A 23,778-nucleotide genomic window follows, 5' to 3' on the forward strand; every position below is an offset into this window, starting at 1 on the left:
TTTGAAACGCGAAACGATAATTTCAATCGTCTTTCAACCTGCAACTCGACCAGTGTGTTTTGCCGAAATGTTTCACATTCGATGTTATAAATATTAAACGAAAACAAACGGCTGATGAAAATTAATTTGATTCCAGCGCGATTTCCGGGGCGTTATGTGTATATCACATTTGTATAACGTGCGCAATGCGCGCGTTTCGTATTACAATAAAAAAAAAAGAAATATATATACATATACATATAAAATTGTTCTCCTCAAGAAAGAATCCACTCGATTTCGAGGAAGCCTTTGAATCCAGGGCGAGGCGGAGCTGAAAAACTGCACAGTGCGTCGTATTTCGACACAGAAACCTAAACAGTATATCCTCCCTTTTCATTTTTTATTTTCCAAATTATACGACGTAATTGCCGAGCGATATAGAAATAAATGGTCAATCAAAATCGAAAGAGAGTAACTGCGTTACACTCCGCGATCCTCCAACGTAAAAAAAAAAAAAAATATTGTCGAACTATATATTCCTTCGGTAACGCGAAACTTTCCATCCTAATTTTCGCGCAGCTCGGCATTCCGGTTTCGCGAGCTGCAAACACCACGCGCGTGCGCGATCGATAAATCGATAGGATCTTCGATGCGAAAAGCACACCATGTATATTTCGATGGACGATGTGCAATGCGATAAACCGAAGTCTCGGGGCCGATGTTGTCCCGCGCTAATTAATCCTGCCCAACGTCAAACAACGCATAGAGTTTGCTTGATGAACCTAATAGAAACATTATGTAAAGATAAATTCGGCAACGCGCGCGTCAAACGTTGCATGCCGCGCGTGTTATGTATATAAACGGGCTACAATTAATACAGTCGGATGGGGCGCGACGCGCGGGCAATGGATGCTTAATACGTTCGACAAAGGGAGAATGCATATTAACGTGCGCCAGTAATATCCATAATTGCGTCTCGACATCGCGGGGGCAAATTGCAAAAACGACAGATTATGAGAGCGAAACTTTTTGAGCTGTGAATCTTCATTGAGAGCTTACGTGAGGTTTTTCGCCATCAATCCTAATTTCAGAAAAACTGTACAGCTTGATAAAAATAGGTATTATACATTTTACGTGTACGTCATCGGGCAATGGAATTATCGTATATTGTATAAAAATTGCGTTAATTAAGTATAGGATTATATCGCATTAAAAGTACTGTTATAAAAAATTATTATCTCAATAACGAGAGTGCGAAATACCTTTTTTTCCCCTCTTTGGAAAGCAAAGAGACTATATCGTTTCATTCCGCAAGCGCGCGGGCGCGCGCGCGAAGCGATCTCTTCATTTTCGAATGCTAATTTTACGAACGCTTTAAATTCCGGTGCTCAATATCGCGGGGGAAATTATGCGGAAACTATTGGCTACGTTTACTTACCTAGAACACGTACTTCGACCGAGCGATGCGACGTGAAATTATGTTTGTTTCTGGCAGTGCATGTATACGTGCCTTCGTCGGCGCTGCGTTGCACGGTATCGATGAACAGCGTGCCGTTGGCGACTCGTTGTCTCATGTTGGTAGGCAGTTTTACGTCCCCTGATAACAACGTTTCGGCATCGATTAAAGGGGTACGCTCGCGTTCGAGAATATTTGGGATACTTGATAATAATATTTGCAAATATTTCGCATTTTCGGCGTACGATCCTTAGTCGCATAAATTAATTTTGCAAATGTAAAATACGAAGATAAATCCGATGGAATTCACCGATAAATTGCAATAGCACGCTTGTTACGAAAAGGATTATCAATCGATGCGGAGGATCGACAGCAGATTTTAACGTGCCTTTCGCCGCAATGGAAATATTGAATAAACGTACGTGAAGCTTTCCGTTATTCGGTCGGGGGATTAACAGAAATGACGCACGATGCTTACCTTTCTCCCACACTATCGATTCGATGGGATAACCGGCTACAGGACACTTGATATATAGTTGCTTCCCCGCGACCGCTGAAACGGGCGACATCGGTCTGACGTATGGCAGTCCTGAGATTAGAAAGCAGTAAAGCTCGTTACGCTGCAGCCACGCGAAACAGCATAAAGTTATAAATTTCCAGGCAGGAAATCTAGTCCCGCTCTTTCTCTCTCGATTTCAGAGAGACGAAGTCGCGTAGAAAATAAAAAAAAAACATATATAGAACAAATTTTTAATGTCGTGCAAGAGAATGACTCTTTTGATCCCGTTGGATTTGCCGGAAACTCCGAATTTGATATTCAATTTGATACGCAGGGATGAAGCAACGTTTTCGTTCGAGATAAATAATTAATTAAATATCGAAACGTCATAACGATTATAATTAACCAGGTGGACCGAGTAAAAATCATTATTGTTAATTAACGCCGTGTCCAACCGTATATCGAAATCGTAATCGTACGCCTTCCGCCGGTATTTCTAATTACGGCCGGAAAAACCGTATCCCGACTGTGTGCTGACTTTTGACTTTCGCGCTGACTCACCGTAGATATTGAGCCTCGCCGAGTGCCTCGCCTCGCCGGCGCGGCTGCTGGCGATGCACTCGTACTCGCCGCCGTCTTCGGGCTTCACCGTCGTGATATTAACGTGGGATATTACGTCCCCGTACACGGTCACGTATTGGCCAATCAGGAGTCTGTCGTTTTGTGGAAGCGGAAATCCATCTAGCAGCCAGGAAATTTGCGGCGTGGGATTACCCGCGGCGCTGCATTTCAGAGAAACCGATGGACCGGGCTGCATTGTCTGTTCGATAAACCTGTAGACCAGCTGCGGCGCGATCTCTGTTAACAGACGTTACAGGGGGATGAGATTACGCGTACCCCCCCAAAGTTTCCAAATGCTACCCCTTTGTCCTCGGGGCCCCCGCCCCGCCGCCGCCGCCACCTTTCCCCGTATCTAACGCCCCGCGCTACATAGCCGTGTCCATATATTTCCGCGCTTTTTTTTGCCCCTCTTTTTTATTCGTACGTCCAAATCGATTGTCCTACGTGAAAGCGAACCATCACGAATTTAAGTTCGCGACCTGACGATATCTCTCGTCGGCTATCGTGAAAGCCATTTAAAAATAATCCAAATAAAAAACTATGCCAATTGTCGTCGCAATATCGCGTCGATTTCGCGGAGAAGTTATCTACAAATCGTCTAAATAAAGACGAAAAGCCACGTGAATAGTGAATAATGCCTTATCAATAATATCGAAAGGGCAATACCATTAAATGATTAGTTCGTAACAATGATAAAAAATGTATTATGACAGATTGCGAGGTCGGTATGTGAACAAAATAAATAGATAAAGCGCCGTTTTTAGCGGCACGCGCCCCAGTTTCGTCGGTTTTCCAAAATGACGCGATGATAAATTCGTAAACTTCACGCGACGCGCGGATATATACCGGCCGTGAGATAACGTCAACTTCACCGAAGTTTTCGTATTCATCCGCAAAGAGAATCCCTTCATCGCCGCGTCGGCGTTATTGATATCGATATCGATGAATATTTATGATAAGAACGATATTTCGGTGCATGCGCTTCTTTGCAACGGGAATGCCAACAAAACGAGAGCCGCGTATAATTTGCGCAAGGATGCAACATTCTTTCCTCCCCCTTTACTTATATTCTCAGCCTCATTATAATTTCTATCGGAGAAACGTGCGAAAGAAAGTCGCGCGGATTTATTTAGCGCGGATTAACTCGATAGTTAAAAGTTGAAAACTCGCCGGAGCAAATATCAGGCTCGCAGTTTGCCTGTGTATAATTAAAAGACTGCGCGGGAGCGCCATTAGTAAATTAACAATTAGGCCGACTGATTATTCCGTCTCGCTGTTCCGGCTTTCTTGGCGCGCGCGCGCAGAAGAAGAAGAAGAAATCTTACGTTCCGCAAAACCCGTAAATTAATGTTTAAGATCGCGGCACGCTTTAACGCGCGAATATCATGATATACGTTATTGCGGCAAAAATCTCTCTCGTTGCATAAATAAGGACTGAATAAAACCTCGACGGCATTAAAGCACAATTTTACTCTGCGGTATATCTGTAAGAGTTACAAGCAGGGAGAAACATCAATCGCATTTTGCATTATCTCAATAAACGATTAAATAGCATATTATTGCACATCAGGTACAATTTTGCGAATAATGTATCTCTGGGGTTTTTTCTCTCCATATAATGGAGTTCTTGTTACGCTCTCTGTAATCTCCGAAATAATATGTATGATGTTAAAAAAGGGATGTTTTTCCGAGACGCATAATTATGAAGATTAATATGTTTTACTTGCGCTCTAATTAATATTAGTTGGCACCGCGCCGCTGCTTGTTTTCTCTAAATTTCAGGAAATGTTACCGTATGCCGAAACGCGTAAAACGGTTACGCGCTCGTTGGCAACGAAACTTTCGGCGGAGCACGCAACGAAGTCGTATACCTCACATTGAAGTTTATGCGAAATGCCAATGAGCATTTTGAAGGAACGACACGATAAAGCGTGATTTGCATGAGCGATATATTCTTCCGAGGCACTGCCTCGCGTTTCCCCAAGTGCGGGCTCGCAAAGTAAATCTCGTCCGGCGCGGCACGGGAGAACGCCATTAAAATCGTAACAGACAAGATATCACGTTCGCATAATTCCACCCGGGGGCAGGAACCGCCGCGCCGGTAAAATTCGCAAATTCGCCGAGACGTTCCCGCGGAACACCGGTTTTCATCCCCCGGACGTATCTATGACGCATAATAAATAGACGTAGTCGGTCGCGTCGCGTCGCTTCGCTTCGCGAAATCGCGCGCGGCTAGCATGCAAAGCATCGGCAAAACCGCAGAAATCTCGTTAGCGTATGCAAATCCGAAGGGGTAGTGGTAGTAGGTACTAACTATCCTATCGTGCTGCGGGCGATCCCGACCTAATGTACACTCTATACCTTCACAGCTTAGAAATCATGGAGACGGGAAGAATCCTAATGACAAGGTAATAGGCGCCCGGCTCCGAACTTGGACGACGTAAATTACTAATTTTCTATCCGCCGTCGTAACTGGCGCGACGGGCTTCGTTACTACGGATAGCGATTACGTGACATTTTGCTGATGTAATGCAGACGTTAGCGCACAACTATTCCTCGCGACGATTAAGTATTTCTCCGCCACATTAAAAAGAGAGAGATTTCCTGTGGGTGTGCCGCGCCGCGTCAATTTTTGACGATAGATCAACCATCTTTTCTGAACTAATTGGTAAATAAGGTTTCTGAATGTCGATACATATAAATTATCTCGTACTGAATTTCCGGTCAGTTTCGATTTAACGTGTCTGAAAACTTATATCTAACAGAATACTATTTTATTGGACGCTTTTTTGGTCCGAAGTGAGAAATTCAGTGGTAAAATTACTCGAGAGCGAAGAGAAAACTAAGGGATAAGAGGGTAGGAGGAAAGTAGTAATTTAGCTCGCGCGTGATATCTGAACTCGGATTACGACGGAGGAAGAAACAAACTGTACACGGCGTCCGGAGATCGGTACGCTTGTTTCCGACGAGGGAACAGAGAGGCAGCCGAGCGCAGGCTATAAGCGATTTTGAAAGAAAATTTAAACTTTCAAAGGTCATAAAAGTTACCAAATGTCGGCCGTATAAAGGTTAATGGCCGCGAAAGCCCGTACGAACTTGCAGAAATGTACAAATCGCTCGTAAGAACGGCACGAAACTCAGCACGCTTTCCCTTGCCAGCAGCAATATTCTCGCGAAATGAAAATGGTATAAAATAAAAACTTAAAAGCTGGGAAGACCAGCGTTGGAGTTATATTTCGAAATCTAATTGAAAATAACACTGTTTACCGATACAAATGGAAAATACGTTGTTAAACATTTAATTAACAACAGTAGCCTCTATGTAATTATTAATGCAATGTAATTTCATACAACAGCAATTAACGTAATTTATATATTAATAAGCGTAAATTCAGATGCGCCACGTCCAAATTATGCTTCGGTCTTTTTCACGAAAAATTCCAGGGGAAATATATATATTGCAGAGTTTTTTTTATACATGAAACACACCGCGCTCTAAGTTACTGGATGTGTTCCGCGTGTCATATGTTACCCCATGTGATCCGTTCGATGCTTGGTCGCGACGTTATCGGCGAAACCTATCGTAAATCGCTTTTATTATATTCCCGGGGCAAATTCGCGAGTCGTGCGGTTGTCCATCGGACATTGATGCGCCGACGGTGGAGGTCTCTCATATCGGGGGGTTTGCGAACGGGAGAGAGCTAGAGAGCAAACGAGGCCATTTTCGTACAAAAATGGCACGTATCCCGCGGCGAAACGACCGGCCGATGGAAAATACGTTACGAAGGGAACGCGCTGCGCAAACAGGCAGCCGCGTTTCCCTCCTCCGCACATGTTCCGCGAGTTCCGCAGCCGTTAACCAACATTTTCAAACCGCGGGCAAACCAAGTTTCTGATTAAGTTCGCCAAACACGCGATCGCTCGTTCGAATTCTCTTTTTTTTTTCCCCCGTAATAAATGCACGAGCGAGAGATTGTTAAATGCGTTTCGATCCGCTATTAAGCAACGATTCTCGATTGCGCGATGGCGATAGAGAAGGTCGACCTAATTTATCGCTGAATATTCTATTTAATATAGATTTACTACTGAGGTTATATAACTGATTTACCGCTGAGGATGGCTCGAAGAAGAGCCGAAACGTCCGGAAATTTGTAATATGCAAATCATCTGTCTTTTGACATTATACGCACTAATTACCGCGTCGACTCTCTTATTGCCAATTTCTTTTATGTTTCTTATTAAGAGTCCTTAATTATTTTATTAAAATATAGATTTACAATTTTTTTTTGCATAATTCTAAAATAAAGTAAGAATCAGGATGCTGACTAGATTAGGTAATAAGAAACAAGTGTTAAAGTTAGGTAATGCGATTTGGCGATTTTGGTGCTGCTGCTGCTGCTGCAAACGAAACCCAACCGGAGTTAATCGAAACCGAGACCGCGATTATCGTTCCACAGATGGGAGCACGCTCCGTAAAGCACAATCGGAAGAGCGATGAGGGCACTTTCCCGCAAAAATGGCACGTAGCCTGCAGGGAAGTCGTGCCCGCCTCCCGATGGAGAATGCGTTACGATAAAATGGCACGCGAGCCATGGAATGGAATGTATGAGTTCTACCAACCAATATTAACCGACAGCGAAACATTCACCGGTTCGTTTGGCAAACAAGGGCCTTTCTTTCACCCGAATCGAATAATTGTAGCATTATAAAATATAAATGCTTGCTGTAATTAAATATACTGTGTACAAAATGTGTTATCGGAATAAAAATACTCCGATTCACAGAGGGGATAAATAATTAAAAATCGTTGAAAATGCCTCGACCATTCTAACGGTAATTGTATACATTATTTGAAATTCGAATTAATTTGCTACCTAAATTTTGGAGTATAATTCAGTCATAAAATGGGCATGTTAATTATATTTAGTTCGATACCGAGAGATAGTTCCTCTCGTGATAATTTCAAGATTTTCGAGTTTCCGAGTGATGGCACGACGACTATGGACTTGGCTTTCCAAACGATAAGGCGTCGCGACGTATACTATTGTACATCCGGAACGCGAAGTCCAAGAATGCCTTACCCCCTAAGCGCAATTCCGCAATTCCTTGAGCCATTTCGTACTCGTTCCGCACGAAGCACTGGTACATGCCGCGGTCCTCCCTCGCGACCGACGTCACGGAAATGCGCTCGCTGGAGACCGTCCTTACTCGGGCGCCCGTTCTCAATGGCTGACCGTCCTTCAGCCAATAGAGTGCCGCTTGCGGAAATCCACTTGCGGTGCACGTCTGCAAAGGAGTTTAGACGGAAGAAACTGATGAGAATCAAGAAGGGGACTCGGCGCGCTCGCGCGCCCGCGGAAAAACGAGGAAGAATACCGTCTCGTCTCGAATCCGCAAGGCGTGGAGCTTCTTGAGAAAAATCAGATCTCTATATATTCCTGAAAATGTATTCGAATCACACACCCGGCACCACGACCGGCATTAATTTCCGGCACGTACAGATTCATTTCCCGCGTCATCGACAGCTCTTTACGGTATTTACAGACGACTGGAAAACGCCGCGGTAAATATTCATAACAGTAATCGAAGTGCTCGATATTTGTAAGCGATCTGTCGCCTGTTTTTGCATCCTTAAACTTAGAATGTGCAAAGACTTCAAACGTTCTGTTATTGATCTGTCTATAATAGGAGAGACAGTTGAAGAATCAGACTATAAGGATATATAATAAATAAATGTATTGAAATGCACGGCATAAAAATTGTAAATGGAATTCTATCTTGAAATCTGACGCAAATCATAGACTGTCTAAAGTGGCCTTTAAAAAAACGTTCTCGAGTATAGAGATATATCTGTACCTTATAGAGGTAAAGAATCGTATTTGTATTATTATATATGAATTTAGAGAAAACACGGTTTAAAGTTTTTTAAACAGAGAAATGGTTAATTTTTTTAGATATAAAATAAAAGGCAGCAGCTTGATGTATTGAGTTTTTAATAAAGTAATTTCAACTGCCAACAGCGCGCTGTACCTGGTTTAAAAATTTAGGCACTATAAAAATTTTTAATAAACGTTTTCTTCTAAACATTGTATCTTATGAACTAGTAAGAATAGACATTTAGGACGCTTTATCATTATACAATTTAAGCTCCTGTCATATCAAAAAATGTATTAACTCTATTTTGACAAAAAGTGGAGATACGATTTTCTGGCTCTAAGGTACAGATATATATTCGGCTCTACAGTATTAATTTATCTTCTTTGCTCTTCGCGGTGTTAGATTTCTCGAAATATTATTTCTCCGTTTACCCTGTCCAACTTGTCCCTACGCGATTATACGTATCGGGGGTGACAGGCTCTTTATTTATCTCCGAATAAATCGGTGTCGATAATGATTGATTACCAGATAGGCGGATTTCCCCAGATCGACCGTCTGTATCGCTGGCTGTACGTGAACGCTCAACGGTGCAGACACCGTTAATCTGATCTCCAAAGTTTCGCTGCCTTCGGAATTGCTGGCGGTGCACATGTAGGAGCCGGCGTCGTTCTCCGCGAGGCCCTGGATGATCAAGGAGCCGTCACGCACCACGTAATGGCCCGACGACTCCTCGATCGGTTCCTCTCTCTGATTCCTGTTGTAGTACCATCTGCGCGAGAGAAAACAGAAACAGGATTCTCCGTCACATATATATATATATATATATAGTTATATATTTCGATTTCGAATCCAATTCCAAGGACCCCGTCATTATCGGACGGCCGCCCCGCAGTGAAAGCATCGACGATGTAGGCAGACATTCGCAGAAACTCTGCATTTGCATCCGTGTTCCGCGGCTCACGTGTACGCGTTCTCAACAGAATGCGTATGCAAATTACCATTTCCCGCGCTCGTCAAAGCGACGATGTTATTATTGTAGTTACCTAACCGACGAGATCTCGAAAACGTTGCGTTACACGTTCATATATGTACGTATAACGTACGTACGTATCGTACGCGCGCGTTGCCTGTCCGAAACCGTATCTCCCCGCCGCACACGCTTACCACAAAATAACTATTGTTTCATCGGGAAAGACCGAATGCATTTCCCCGCTATTGTACGTCCATATATCGCGCGCGGCTATATTCCCGTATTTCTGCTTGTGTATACACGTGTGTTGTACGACGCGACGAGATACGCCCTGGCACGCATTCAAAACGTTCACTTTCCGAAGAACATGTATTTTAATGATATTCGTCGCCGCCGATTATTCAGAGTATTCAGACGATCGCGAGCGCGCGTCGCGTTAAAGCACGACGCAAAGTCGTTTTTTCTCTTTTCCTTTTTGTTTTTACGAATCGACCGATCTGAATTCAAACGCCTTTGTCTCGCTTTTCGGGATAACGCGAGGATTTCCGCCGAGGCGCGCGCTGTAACGCTGCTATTGCATATAACTATGCGAGTATATAGCGCAACACTCCGCCGTTGTGGATCGATCCCCCGCGAATTTCACGAAACGAGATCACGCATAACTTCGCCGGCTCTCGGTGTTCGTCTTAATTGAAAATTCGGAGTGCCCGGCTGTCTTGATTTAAGCCAGCCTCGGCAAACAAGATAATCCAATCGATCCTTGGCGAGCACGCGCGACCTTTGACCTTATCGGTGGTCAGTACGACGCGAAATGCGCACCGACGTCCGCGCAAGAACGTGTCGATCCGGACGAAATAGTCTATTTTTTTTACGATTAATTACGCGGCATTAAGCGATATTGAAGAGATTCATTGCACATATCCTTATTTGCACATTATGTATGTTATATATATACACCATTGAGTTTATATAGCGCGAGAAATGGATTTTATATGTAGGCTAAGCTCACGCGCTCCGACGAAAGTATATAAAATCTTGACGGGGATATTTTTCCCTCTATTATCTTATCAATCCCGTCGATACGATGTCAGTGCCGCAACGAAGTCACTAATGAAAATTTCAAGCCGCGCCGCCATTTTTGCGATCTGAATCTACTCGCGTCGACCATTTAACGAACTTGCATATGTATTTGTATAACCAGATTGACATGAATTTTTAATATAACGCGAATATGTTTCAAACATATGCGCTCCACGCTCTAATTAAATGAGTTAAAAATACGTTGTTTCTTTAATAATGTAAAAACTTGCTTTTAAATATTACATAAAAATGAAATTCAAATTCGAACAAATATTCTAATTAAATTTGCTGTATTTCAATTAAACAAGTTAAAAGATATAAAGGATAAAAACGTCGCTCTTTAACGATATAAAGTGCGTCTTCACCTGGAATCGATTAACATGTATAACCTCACTTTTTAATGTCTCAAATAAATTAGCCTAATTAAATTAGATTATACCGTTATCGAATACCGTTATCTGAATACCGCCAATATCCAAATCGATCCCAATTCGAGATCCCTTATCGCCCTTTGGGAAGTTTATCGAGACCGAATGGAGCCAGTTCATCTTTCCGCGATTGCCCGTAACGCGCCATTAGCTCCGGCCTCGTCCCTCCAGCGCGCGCAGAATAACTCCTCTTGATTTAGCCTCTTCCTTTCTCTCCTTCTCTCTCGCTTTTACACGATGATCGGCCCCACGTGGTTTAGAAATTCGCTAAAGCGTAGTGTCCCGGGTCTTGCTTACTCCGCATCCGGGAGAGAACATGGAAGGCCAACGACGACGAGGATGATGACGGTGAGGAAGAGGCCGAAGAGGATGGGAGCAGAGATGGCGGCCGCGTTGGCAGCGAGGCAGAAGTGGAGCCACAGGGATGAGGAGTATACCTATAGATAATCGAATTTACGAAGGGAAATTGGCGAGGGTAGGAGATGGGATACGGAGATGCTCGAGTGCGAGGGAACCCGGAGAGATGGAAGCCGCCGCGTCGCGACGAACCCTCAAACTCTCTTCCTCTCTCTGTCTTCGTCTTCTCCATCCTCTTGTCTTCTCCACCTGTTTAGCTTTCTCCTCTTCTTCTCTGTTTCTCTCTCTCTCTCTCTCTCTCTTCCTCTTTCCCATTCTATATCCCTTATCCCTATCTTCAGCTTCTCTAGCTTTCCTCCTCCCCCTCTCCGGCTCTCTTCCGTCGACTAAATCAACCTGCGGAAGAGACGACTAGAAGAGGAGGAGGAGAAGAGAAGCCGACGTGGAAGAAGAGGGCGGTCGGAGAAGGACCGGAGAAGGCAGGGCGAGGGGGAAGCGAGCGGTTGATGAACACAAGCATGGAATACTCAGTGACGTCGACGTATACGTAAATGCGGAATATTTGATGGGCTGTCAGAAGCAGTCTCTGTAATCAGCGGTCGGTTTGTTTGCGCTACCCATACAGCCCTCCCGACGTCTATATATCTTCTGACTATCTTCGTTCATCCCCCCCGGCTACTATCGTCGCGCGCTCGCGTAGATTGGCGGCTCTATACGCGGCTCGCACGCGCGCGCGTGTACACACACGCACGCGTGTACACACCAACCTGAATCGCGTCGCTCTATCCGCGTCGATTCTACAAATTTTCACGATCAAAGTTCCGTCGATATGTTCTGCCGGCGACGTTTGAAATTTTCATTTTACATTTTCGGCGCGCGAGAGATCAAGAGAGAGAGAGAGAGTGGCGGAGGGATTTCCCTGCAAAATCTAGAAGCGAGAGGATGAAGCGAAATGGGAGATCCGAGGCAGCGCTAGCTCTCGCGAGCATGATTCTTAAGCGTCTCGCCTGTTTCTCGTCTGTTCGTTCGTAATTATTTAAACGCGTCTCGCCGCGCGACACGGCGATAACCGTGCGTTTCCCCATTCGATGCGAGTTTGATTATACCGCGCCGATCCTCTGCAACGGTGCTCGCGGCATCAATGATGGGACCAAACTAGTTGCTAATCGCGTAATCCGCTGTAATAACACGCTCCCCCCACCACGCAACAAGTTTCGTAGAGCCTCTCGTCGCTTCCCCGGTGGTGATGCGTCGATGTTAGTCGCGGTCCTGACGAACGCGCTTGCCTATCCCGTCCGCCGTTTCTCCTCTCGTACCTCTCGTGGGATAAATGTAATATATCCGCGAGCGGGTACGCGCGGGAGAAGGAGATGGTATCTCTCGCGAGAGTTAACGTAATATTTAATACTCAGAGCGCGGAGAAGAAGAAAATCCCCGCCGGTTCCGTAACTGTTTTCTCGTTCACCTCGATTCACCTTCTCGCCCGGGTCCGGCCTTCCATAGGAAGTCCGCGATGTCGATGAACTCCGCGTGGGCGTTTCTGCGCGCGTGGAGCTCATATCGCGCGAAATATTCCGTCCGCGGATCTATGTTTAAAATTAGCATTAATATAAGGAAAATAGAGACACGACGCGCGCGCGTCTAGTAGCGAATGAGCACCGTGGCTCGCGTGCTCCGTCTGTTTGCACAAAGATTCCAATTTCCTCATCACCCGGCTGTCCGGGCACGACAACGCGAAAGCGTATAGCGCAAAACACCGTTAAACGCGTTTGACTCCGTTACACGTATTATTTTAGATAATAGGTTTTAGCCTTATCTCGACCGTCGAACAGTGCGTGCGCGCGTTCGATCCTATGGTAACAATGGTAAAAGCTCCTTTATATAAATTTTCATCCGATTAACTACATTTTCCTGCCTTCTTTAATTCCTCTTCGAACGGCATTAACGATACTTCTCATAGAGAAGTTATACCACGCGTTTCCTGTCCAATAGAGTCAATGAAGAATGAACTGGATTCTTTTGGCACGTGAACTTTGGACTTTACTCTCGCCCATGGTCGGTTTTAAACTTCATATATCCTTGCGAAACCGGAAGCGCGATTGAAATCCGGTCTATGTGTCTCGACAGTTTCGCCCTAATATCGGCTCGTCAATATTTATCGTGTACGTCACGGTCGCTCTTCATTATTAACTGCCATTCACATCGGGCTGTCGCGCTATATGGATTTCGTGACCGCTATCTCGCATCTCGCGACGTGTGTGACGTTCGCGAAGCGAACCCAGTTAATCTTCAAGCATCGCCTTTAATTCGCGCGCGCAGTGTACCGTACTTTGTATGCAGATTACTTAACATCATCGCCGGAGTACGGCACAGAGGGTAAACGCCTGCTTAACGTTTAATTGCGTGTCTGAGCGTAACGCAAGCGTGCCCCCTTTCGTCCCCCTCCTCCCGAGGAAGGGGGATAAGAAAGGAGGAGCGAGATGCGCGAGGAGGTCGGCGAGAAAAATGCGATTTAAAATCTAATTATGGGCGGAATTGATAGCCCGGATGAACTTTCTGTACGCTACCTAGAGATCCGGTACGCGTACATATACGCATATACGCGAAAGACCCGTCCATCCCACTACATATACGCTGGTATATACGCTTCGTTAATAATATAAATTTAATTTAATTGAGAATTACACATAATTTATTGATCTATATTAATAAGCGATATTAAATCTATAAAATTAATAATTTATTAATCTACAGTAATGTTAATAAGTACGACTGAATTATATCGGGGGAGGGGGGGGGGGAAACCTTACCTGTTAGTCGGGGTGGGGTTGGCGTAGGCCACGCAGGGAATCACGACGGTGTCTTTCAGACGAGCCGACATGTACACCAGCTTCTCATTTATTATAGGCGGCATGGAGCCTCGAATTTCTGGAAATAGAAAACAAGCGCCGGGCGCGTATAGATTCAATTATAGCGTAAAATCGAAGATTAAATCGCGGGACGCTATTGGGTATCCGCCGCTGCTCGTAAGGGGGGGGATCGATTCCGGCCAAGTTTGCCGTGTGATACGCGGAAAATATGTTCATAAATCGTTACTGTCCGCGGGGAGGGAAGGAAGCGCGGGACCTCGGACGGCGAGAAATGGGTGGGACACGGAGGGGGGCGGAGGAAGCGAAAGGGAAGGAAAAAAAAATGCAGGACTCCGCGCGCACGCATCCAGCGTGACGTTTAATGGGAAGTTATGGTCGCAGATAACGCCACGTCTTACGACACGGCGCGCACTATGAAGCGGAACCACGTTAGATAACGACGATATATCTCCGTGCTTTGGCGAGAATTTGAAATTACGTCACGCGCTATCAAAAACGTCGGGAAAAGTTACGTTCCGTTCGAATGCCAACGTCCAGCGAATTCCTGCGACGAGACTTGCTCGCGTCGCGCATTAACGAAATTTCGTGACAGTTTTTTTTCTTTTTCGAAAAACCACATCAGCCTGCGCTGAGATATATTAAAACGGTAAAAACAAAAAAAAATTCGTATGCAACATATGTACGCGAATATGCGATTGCCATTATATTCGAAATGAAATCACAAAAGTGACATGAGTAATTTAAAAAAAAAATAAAAATTAAATCGCGTTCGTTAATTAAGTTTTTGCATACGATTACAAAATTTCACGCTGCCAAAACTGTACTGCCGCATAAATCGCTCGCGTTCCTAATTCGCGCCCGGCATACTTTCGACTGCAGTAATTTCGCCTCGCTCGAAATTTCGAATTTTCTTACACGGGGTGAAAATTCATAATTAATTAAAACGTATCCGTATCGGTGGTTACGCGCGTTCGCGGCGAAAATGAAGACACGCCGCCGGTTAATGACACATCAAATGCGCCAACGCAACGGCCCGCGTTACAGTTATTCCATTTGTCCAATTACGAATGTAGGTATTTTTATTTCGCGTGGCTATGTTAAAATCGAGCCACTCAATCTACCCCCGGCGCATATCTGCGGTAGAAATGCAGCGTGGTTTATTGATTCGTCCATAGATACTCAAGTGCCCTTCTCTCTTCGGCACGTGTGTTATTTCGTGATCAAATGATGTGTGGACAACGTCGCACATACGTGCTGTTACATTTAACGCGGAATTAATGCGCTGGATTACGATGGCGAATACTCGCCGGGAGCGTTCATACATACCTACCTCTTGTACGTCGCGACAAAAACATCTATCGTTTGCGTGGGATACGTTTACACGATAAACGTGCGCGCCGGCCCCGCGCTTCATTTCACAATATGATTAAAATTAATAGCAAACGTCAATGCGAATAATAACAATTCGTGTCAGTACTAATTAATTAATAATATTATACTTATCGTTTCAGTGTAATTCCGAAAAATGACGGTTTTTTAATTCGCAAAAATAGAATTTACCGATCTAAACGATTATGTAAAATGCAGATCTCTAAGAAAAGAATGAAAGCTCGAGCATTCATAATTGAACAGAAATACAAATTCTACTCCGACTTCAAAAAATTGTGAGATTCGGCGACATCTCTCCGTAAGAGTACACGTTTATGAAAAATTCAAGCAACGAAATCTGTAATTAATCGAACAGACGTAACGTCCGCTCCGCGACACTGCTCATATATATCGCCGAACTGTATACCGGAATCGTTTCACAATTCGTGCGTTATTACGTCTCTTGAAATTGCGCGATAAACGTTAACTTTATACGCCGGTTCTAAATTTTCGGCGGGACTCCTGCTGGGATTTACACGCTCGCGGATATAATGCGCCGAAAAGTTTCCTCATTACTCCGGGAAAACTACTGTACATCGAGATTTTGGTTAATTTAGAGGGGAATGTACCGACGGTCCGAAGGCGCGCGTCGAAATATGCAAACGATCAAATTTCTCCCGAACTTCATTATTAAGTTATTAACTACCTAAGTGCGCTTAGCATAAATTTCTATCTTACGGCGGAAGATATCCGGCGAGGGCGCGACGCCGGGGCCCGGGGCCGGCGCGCATATCGGCTTTATTACGAGTGCACGAGCGCGAACGCGTACGTTTCTGGAAAATTGAAACCCGTGAATTTTTTAACGTCCGCCGAGATATTCTTGCCCGGGCACGTCGGAACGGTTTTTCTTGCCTGATTATGCGGCGGCACACAAACGGCTATCCCTTCCTCCGTCCGCGCACCTCACCCTCCCGGTTTTACCTCATCTCAAGGATAACATCGAATTATGAAACGCCGCTCGATTGTCATTACGATGATACGTTGCAATTTAAATTGTGTCATTATTATTATTGTGCGATATCATATTATTTCATGAATAATTATATTGATGTGACGGTAATTGTTATTACAATTGATATTATTTTGTTTGCGCCGCAAAACTCGGAAATGTCGCAGAGACCTGGAGGAATTAATCGTTGATGTAATATTTTTTTAGGTCAATTCTGCTTTGTTTCCCTCCCACGCGCGCGCGACTCGCTTTCGAACAAATATTTATCCCGCCTGTGTATTGCTGCTAGGCTTTCACAGCGAATATCGTTTATTCGGCAAGCCGTCGAATGATACATGAGGTAATTAACCCATGAGCGAATTACGGCGATAATTAATTGATGTTTGTCAGAAATATTTGTGTGATTAGAAATATACCGAAACGGCGGTGCTAATTATATGGATTTCAAACATGTCGTATCTGGTTAAATCGTGTCATATTGCCCGAGCTAATTTCCGATCGGCCAACTCTTTCGACAAAAACATAGTTTATTTAATCGCGGTATGATGAAGCTTGCCGAAATTTGCAATAATCGTATTAATCAATTAATCGACGTTATTATTCCGAGCGCGTCCATCGAGGCGATTTCACGAATACAGCATGGAAGAATTTTGCTGCGAAGAAGAGCAGAAAGTAAGCGGACGCATAAAATCACGGCGGCTTTATGTTCGAACCTGCGAGAAACTTTAAATAAGTCGCACGTCCCTCGAAAAATTTGCGATATCACGAGAGGTTCTCCTAGTTTTAAAGTTTCCGAACACACACACACATACGTGCACTATGTCTCTATATCTCTACCTGTCTCCCTTTTCCTTCTCCACTTGTAGTTTCGAAAATCTAGAATCGCCTAGGAAGACGGCGAGTAGACTTCACAATGAGGATAGGATACCCCGGTAAAAGAGCACGATCAATATTCCATCATAAACATTATTTCAATTTTTCCGCGTGGTACGCGAGACATATCAAATTCAATCGCGTACATCAAATAAGAACAATAGATAGATAATGTATTTGTAATGATCCCGAAGAGAACGCCAACGGTTACCAGATCGGTTACAAGGCGATGGTATCGCGAAGGTAATGGAAAGGTAAGGTATAAAGCGCACAATAGTTTGCCTTTCCCCTTGCGTTCGTGCGGATGCGATTAAAGTTCCTCTTAATTTCGAACGCGATGTGACATCCTACGAAGAAGAGAAACGTCATTAGCGGGACCGCTCGGGGGGGGGGGGGGGTAACTATACCTTCGCGTCTTATCTCGCCCTCTCTCGCCCTCATTTATTCAGTTTCTCCCGTAATTTACGCAACGCCATACTGTCATCGTTTCTTTAACAGTTATCTAATTAAACATCGACCGCGCCGCTGTCGAAGAAGTCGCTCGGACGGGGCTCCCATGCCGTTAAACGCACTGTTTTTATCTTCTTTCATCCCCGGCGACCACCCAGCTATCGCGAGATAAGATCCGAGTTAATGTGCTCGACACGATAGGGGAACAAATTGCGAGAGCGTAAAAAACGAGAACGACGCTTCCTGGAATTAATTATCTACTCTATTTGATGATGCCTTGATTCTTGACGATCCCTTTTGATCGGACATTAATTAAACTGGCGACTCACGTCGGCAGGTATATTTATATATACACACGTGACAGAAATAAATATTCGTGTATAATCGTGCGTTTGGTCGCCGAGCATCAAAACTTTACTTTTATTAAAAATTTCAATCGCGCAGATGTATCGAGTTCTCGATTTGTGGGACAAATTTTCTCTTTTCACCGCTCTCCTTTGGTTGCTTTCATTCCAAATGAAAAAAATGGGAAATATAATTGCCGCGGTATCGATCGAATCGGGTGCAGGTAAAGTAAACATTTAATTAAACTCCGCCATACGTCCGCTATACGTTCAGCTCGAGGCGGAACGGGAATTTACCGTTCGACAAGCGCAACGGATATCCAAGGCTCCGGCTCTGTTTACGTTTTCGAAAAATTTAATAATTGTCGAAATAAATTCATCTTTGTGAAATGATGGTTACGACAGAATAGGGATCGTTCCCATTTCCCGCACCGTCCAATTAATCCTGAATCGAGATAGTTAGATAATAAGGACAATAAGATTGTATCTGTGGTAGTATCCGGGCTTTTTAGCGTATTGTGTTTTAATAACAATTTCATCGACTAATTCAGAACCAATTTTTCCTCGAGGAAGGTATCGAACTACCTATTGTTCTCGAGTAATTAGCGATAGAAGATAAAGAGTTTCTCCCGAAATAAGCTTCGGAGGAGAGACTAATTGAAAATAATAACCGAAGGGGTAACAAAACACTGTATCTTCTATATAATTAAAATTTATTAATTTTTCCGGCAAATATCGCTTTAATAAAATTTTAATTTTAAATTTGACGCTCGCAAATCAAATTGACTGATTTTTAATTAACATATATAATTCTGAATATTTGATAAATTGCGGTTTAGATATGTATAAACAACAATTTGATGTAATTTAATGATAAACGACACTCTGATAACTCTGATATATTTTAACTACGGAAAAACTGGCTAAATTGGTCAAGAAATCCGCCCTTACAGAGCAACGTGATGCAAGCGGGCGCCCCACCCCCCTGCCCCGGGTGTACAAGGAGAAAAATCTATGACGTACTCACCAGTCAGTTGCAGCCGCCCTACATTGCTGCTGACGACGGTGTCCTGAGTTAGCCGGTGATGCGTCCTGCACCGATACGTCATCTGCGCGTCGCTTCGCGTAATATTGATTATCATCAACTCGCCGGTCGGCAGCATATGATATTTGCCATCTATAACAACACGCGTCGGGGAGGAGGAGGAGGAGGAGGAGGAGGAGGAGCAGGAGGAGGTTTGAATTACGTTTCTATCATCATGGAAATCTAAATTGATCGGAAGGAAATTACGTGTTTATATATACGTGCGCGCACGTAGATGACGTCATGCAATATAACTCCTGTTTTCCAGCGATATAATTAATTTGCGACAATACCCATTATGCGTATATGATAAAAGGCAACTGTAATTTTAGAATAATTCGATTCCTCCTATTTCATGCTAAATAGAATAATTCCATATCTGTTATTTTAGAGCAATTACCCACGCTGGTATCGCATTGAAAAGCTCGCTACCCGTATGCGAACGTGTCCGTATGTCCGTTTTCTTATTTCTTTTAATTGTACTCACCGCCCATTGTGGAGGGGTAAATATTGAAGACCGGTTCTTGAAGCCAAGACGTGACCGTGACGTGGTCGCGAACAAAACTGGGCACGATGCAGCGCATGAGCACGTTGTTGCCGGGGAAGCCGCTGGGATTTTGCACTTCCGGATCGTAACGTTGGTTTACCACTGCAACACGTAACGATAAGTTCCACTCTCTCCCCGGTCCATATACCACGGTTCCGGGGACTATAAGAACATAACGCAAATGCTAATGGCGCTGCCGCGGCCGCACGAGGGGTGTTACAATTCGCTTTTGATACACGTTTGCCGATAAGAACCGAAACGGCACAACGCGGAACAGTTTGCCACGTTTTGAACAACGTTCGACGCCGCTTCTAATTAGAGAGCTCTCATAAATGTATGCGCGGACATGCGTAATTTTATTCCCCTTGTCCTCTCCCTCTGTACACTTAATGATCTGTTTAACGCATGTTTGCGGGTAAACACGCGTTACATTTACTGCGCGTATCCGCCGCATGTTGAATTTACACTATCAATTAATAAAATGAGTAACAAATAGCCTTCGTTAATTCGCTAGAAATTTAATAATTGTGCAAAATAATGAAACACAAGGGGATGAACAATGGCGGAATATTCGACGCCACGGAGAAAACGCCGCGGGAACGATCATCACGTATATGTTAAATTATGCAGATTTACTATATGCGCTTTTATTCATTTTCATTTCTCTGCTAGGTAAATAAAAGAATAAAGAAGAGCGAACACGCTTTCTTTATCCCACTATATTTTTACGATTAAATCTTTTACATCGCGCGAATAATTTAATGTAATCCGTGTTAGAGAAACTTCGTAGTTTACGAAAAAGTTATTTGTGTGTCCGCGTCAATGATCAACTGAAAAAAGCTCACGAGAGAGCGCAATTCACGGGGAAACATGACGTAACGCGAGTTTCTTTGAGTAAATCACATCATCCCCCGCGTTAAAACCGCCTTCATTTTTGCCCTGCCGACTTTTGCGCGCTAACGAGAGCGCTCGCAGGCTTGATAGAAACGAGGCAGCACAATATGGCCAGAGTAGAAAATCCCAAAAGGCGGGTGGTCTTATCCAAAATCTCATGTCGCGATCCGCCCCTGACCCGGCAGCCCACGTAAGTTGATGGGCTCGGCTGAAAGGTTGGTAAGGGCATGTCTAAGAGGGAGATGGAATAAGGTTGTAAAGAACGTGGAAGGCAGTCAGGCAGCCAGGCAGGAGTCTGAAAGAGAGAGAAAGAGAGAAAAGTGGAGAGAAAGAGGGAGAAATAACGAAAGAAGGAGAAAGAGGATAGAAAAGCGGACGATGGTGGTGGCGGCAGCCAGGGAATCGCTGTGGTGTGGTGGTGCGTTGGGGTTCTCTCTCTGCCTCCGCAACCCGTTTCGAGAGTCAGCGGAGCGAGGCACTCAGACTTCAGAATGGGGTAAAAACTCAGTGAGTTTGCCCGTACTCCATCCACCTTCTCGTGCTCGCTCTATCCCCTCACTCAACTCCTGCGCACGCTACCATTTTCTCTCTCTCTTTTCGTCCCTTTCTGGTTGCCTTTCCCTCGGCAGCCATCCCTTTCTAGCTTTCCCCGCGTATCGTTCGTTCGGCTCTCTCGGTTACGCGGCAACCAAGCCGAACATAAACTCGGCAGACGTCTCGTGGCAGGTAATATTTACAAAGCATGAAACGAGCAGAGAGAAGAGATAGTAGAAGGGAACAGGGGGGGGACGTAGAGAGGAGATAGAGGACGAAGGGAATCAAAGAGCGAAAGACAGAGAAGATGCCGCGCGCAAGAGCAACGACGTCGACCAGAGCTTTCCATCAGAGCACGCATCCGTCCTCTCTCTGCGAATCATCCACTAGAAACGAAAACCGCGCTTTTTCGACAAGTTGGATTTTATGCAAAAGTATCGGAGGACCCCTCTCGTGAGGGGACGTGATTACCCGACGACAAATCTGCACGAGTAGCGATGTTTTAAACTCGAGAGTGCGGATAATAATGTCAGATACGTATATATGTTTCCGTATATGTGTGCGTGCACGCGCTCTTAAAGAATAAAAAATGTAATTGTCAGAATAAACGAAATTGTACATTGCATATAAATTACGAACTGTTCCTAAAATAAATATTGTAACAGCTTTCTTTCGATTATATAATTCTACAATAAATACCTTTAGATTCTACTTCAATAAGTAACGAGTTAAAGAATATATAATTTAACACCGAGTAATAATTTTATATAAAATTTAAAGAAACCTCACGCCGACGTACTTCCGAGTTATCTTTAAACTTATAAGCTGCTAAGCTGAGAGACACGATCCCCGGGTTGAAAACGTGAATGTCCGTCTCGTAAAAGTGAGCGACGCGGTTCCTACCATGTAGTTTTTATAAAAGAGTCTAGTACGGTCGTTAAACTTACTCATTTTCTCGGTATAAGGAGGCACATCGTACATACGTCGTATATACGCGAGGTAATGCCGTGTAACGCGCCCGCTTCGTGCTCGGCTATATGCATATCGGTCGAGCGGACGGAGAACAACGGTTGCCGAATCGCCGAATTTTCGAGGTACATAACGTGTTTCTCGAGTCGCGTCCATTTCGTTCGTTCCTGCGAAATAAATAACAAGTTCCGCGGTATCGTTCGAGCTGAATACGAAATTCAGTTCGCCTCCGAGGTAACGCGGACGTGGTGAAAAACGGACAAACAGCGAGCGCGAACGCCCAGTGTCCGCAAAACGGTTAAGTATTTGTTATCCGGTCTCGTTATCCTCGCTAGTGCAGACTAGATCGGCTCTCTTTCTATACCTTGTCAGCTTATTGTGCATATACCAAGTCACGTCATAGAAAGTAGCACATATTCCTCAACAAGCTCGAGCTTGAACTTCCTCGCAAATGATGCCCTGGCGGTTTATATTCTGCCATCTCTTGTCATCTTTTATATCGTTCGTCTTACATCGTTTCGGGACATCGTTTCAGGATCGATGATGAAATATGTCAAGTAACCCAGAGACTAATGGCTTGTTTGTCTCGTAACTCTGCGGGAAAATACTGAATGATGGAAGCTGCTCCCACGGGAAAGTGTTTTGGTCGGATCCCACGTACCGGAACACAATGAACGCAATGTATCGTCATTAGAATCTTTCAGTCCATCAGAAAAAATAATCGAGATAAATAACCACGAGGTTTTCGCGCGAAAGTGGAAAGAATACTCATAAACTGCTTCTTTAAAAACTAATTCCTTTGGAGGAAGCTTCCTTTACGGTTGCGGAAAGTTTTCTTTCTTACAGAGACAAAGTAACCCCACATGACAGGGGGTATCCTCCCCTTTTTCTCTCCATTTTTTTTGACAAAGCGTCGCGATTACATACGGCAGCTGCCGTAGGTGGTAGGAAAAACGAAAAAGGCGACATTTCCGGCGGCAACCAGCAACGTGCTCGAGCGATCGCGCACGCAATCATATCCATTTTGTTTCCAAGAATAGAGAGCGCGCGCAGCCGAAAGATTTTTCTCGGAGGACGGAAGGAAGCGCTAGCTGAAGCCGGGCGCGGAAGCGAAGCGGCGCGCGGCGGGAAGGAAGGCGAGGGAAAAGGCAGGATGAGACCGTGAAGGAGATGAGCAAAAAGAAAATGGCTGAGGCGGATACTAGGAGCTGACGCGGCAGAGGCACCAGGCATGAATCTGAAAAGGTATGGGCTGCGTTCACGCGACGATGATTTACGGGCGTATTAGGTCGATAAGATATCTTCCGGTTCGTTGACCCGGCGGAAGCTCTATTTTTAAGGCGCCTCGCGGCCTCCTTTTACTCCATTTACCCGTCCCTGCCTTCTTTCTCTTTTCTCGCCGTCTTCTACTTCGATACTCTTGTAGACGCGAGTTTTGGAAGGTATCGCGTCGTCGAGCAAAAAGAATCCGTAGACGGATCTCCCTTCCTATAACGCGATTTCAGTGACTAAGTACCATGGCTGCCCAACACGAGATTTCTAATATTTTATCTAGCTAATGCCCGCGAA

At 44.5% G+C, this 23,778-nt stretch overlaps 1 protein-coding gene across 3 annotated transcripts in view; it reads right to left on the reverse strand.

The window, feature by feature from the left end:
- The window catches only part of LOC139771728 (cell adhesion molecule Dscam2), a 77,402-nt gene that overhangs the window by 29,128 nt on the left and 24,496 nt on the right, over positions 1-23,778 (reverse strand). For all 3 annotated transcript variants that reach the window (XM_071704726.1, XM_071704719.1, XM_071704713.1), the window contains exons 4-11: positions 19,753-19,914; positions 19,209-19,358; positions 14,078-14,195; positions 8,958-9,201; positions 7,637-7,841; positions 2,496-2,792; positions 1,914-2,024; positions 1,418-1,576 (exon numbers count right to left, since the gene is read on the reverse strand). In XM_071704726.1, coding sequence (XP_071560827.1) covers positions 1,418-1,576; positions 1,914-2,024; positions 2,496-2,792; positions 7,637-7,841; positions 8,958-9,201; positions 14,078-14,195; positions 19,209-19,358; positions 19,753-19,914 — 1,446 coding nt within the window. The remainder of the gene's footprint in view (positions 1-1,417; positions 1,577-1,913; positions 2,025-2,495; positions 2,793-7,636; positions 7,842-8,957; positions 9,202-14,077; positions 14,196-19,208; positions 19,359-19,752; positions 19,915-23,778) is intronic.

The sequence above is a fragment of the Temnothorax nylanderi genome, unplaced genomic scaffold, assembly GCF_030848795.1.
Source record: "Temnothorax nylanderi isolate EJ_2023f unplaced genomic scaffold, tnyl_v1.0 TNYL_tig0003_pilon, whole genome shotgun sequence".
Lineage (NCBI taxonomy): Eukaryota > Metazoa > Arthropoda > Insecta > Hymenoptera > Formicidae > Temnothorax > Temnothorax nylanderi.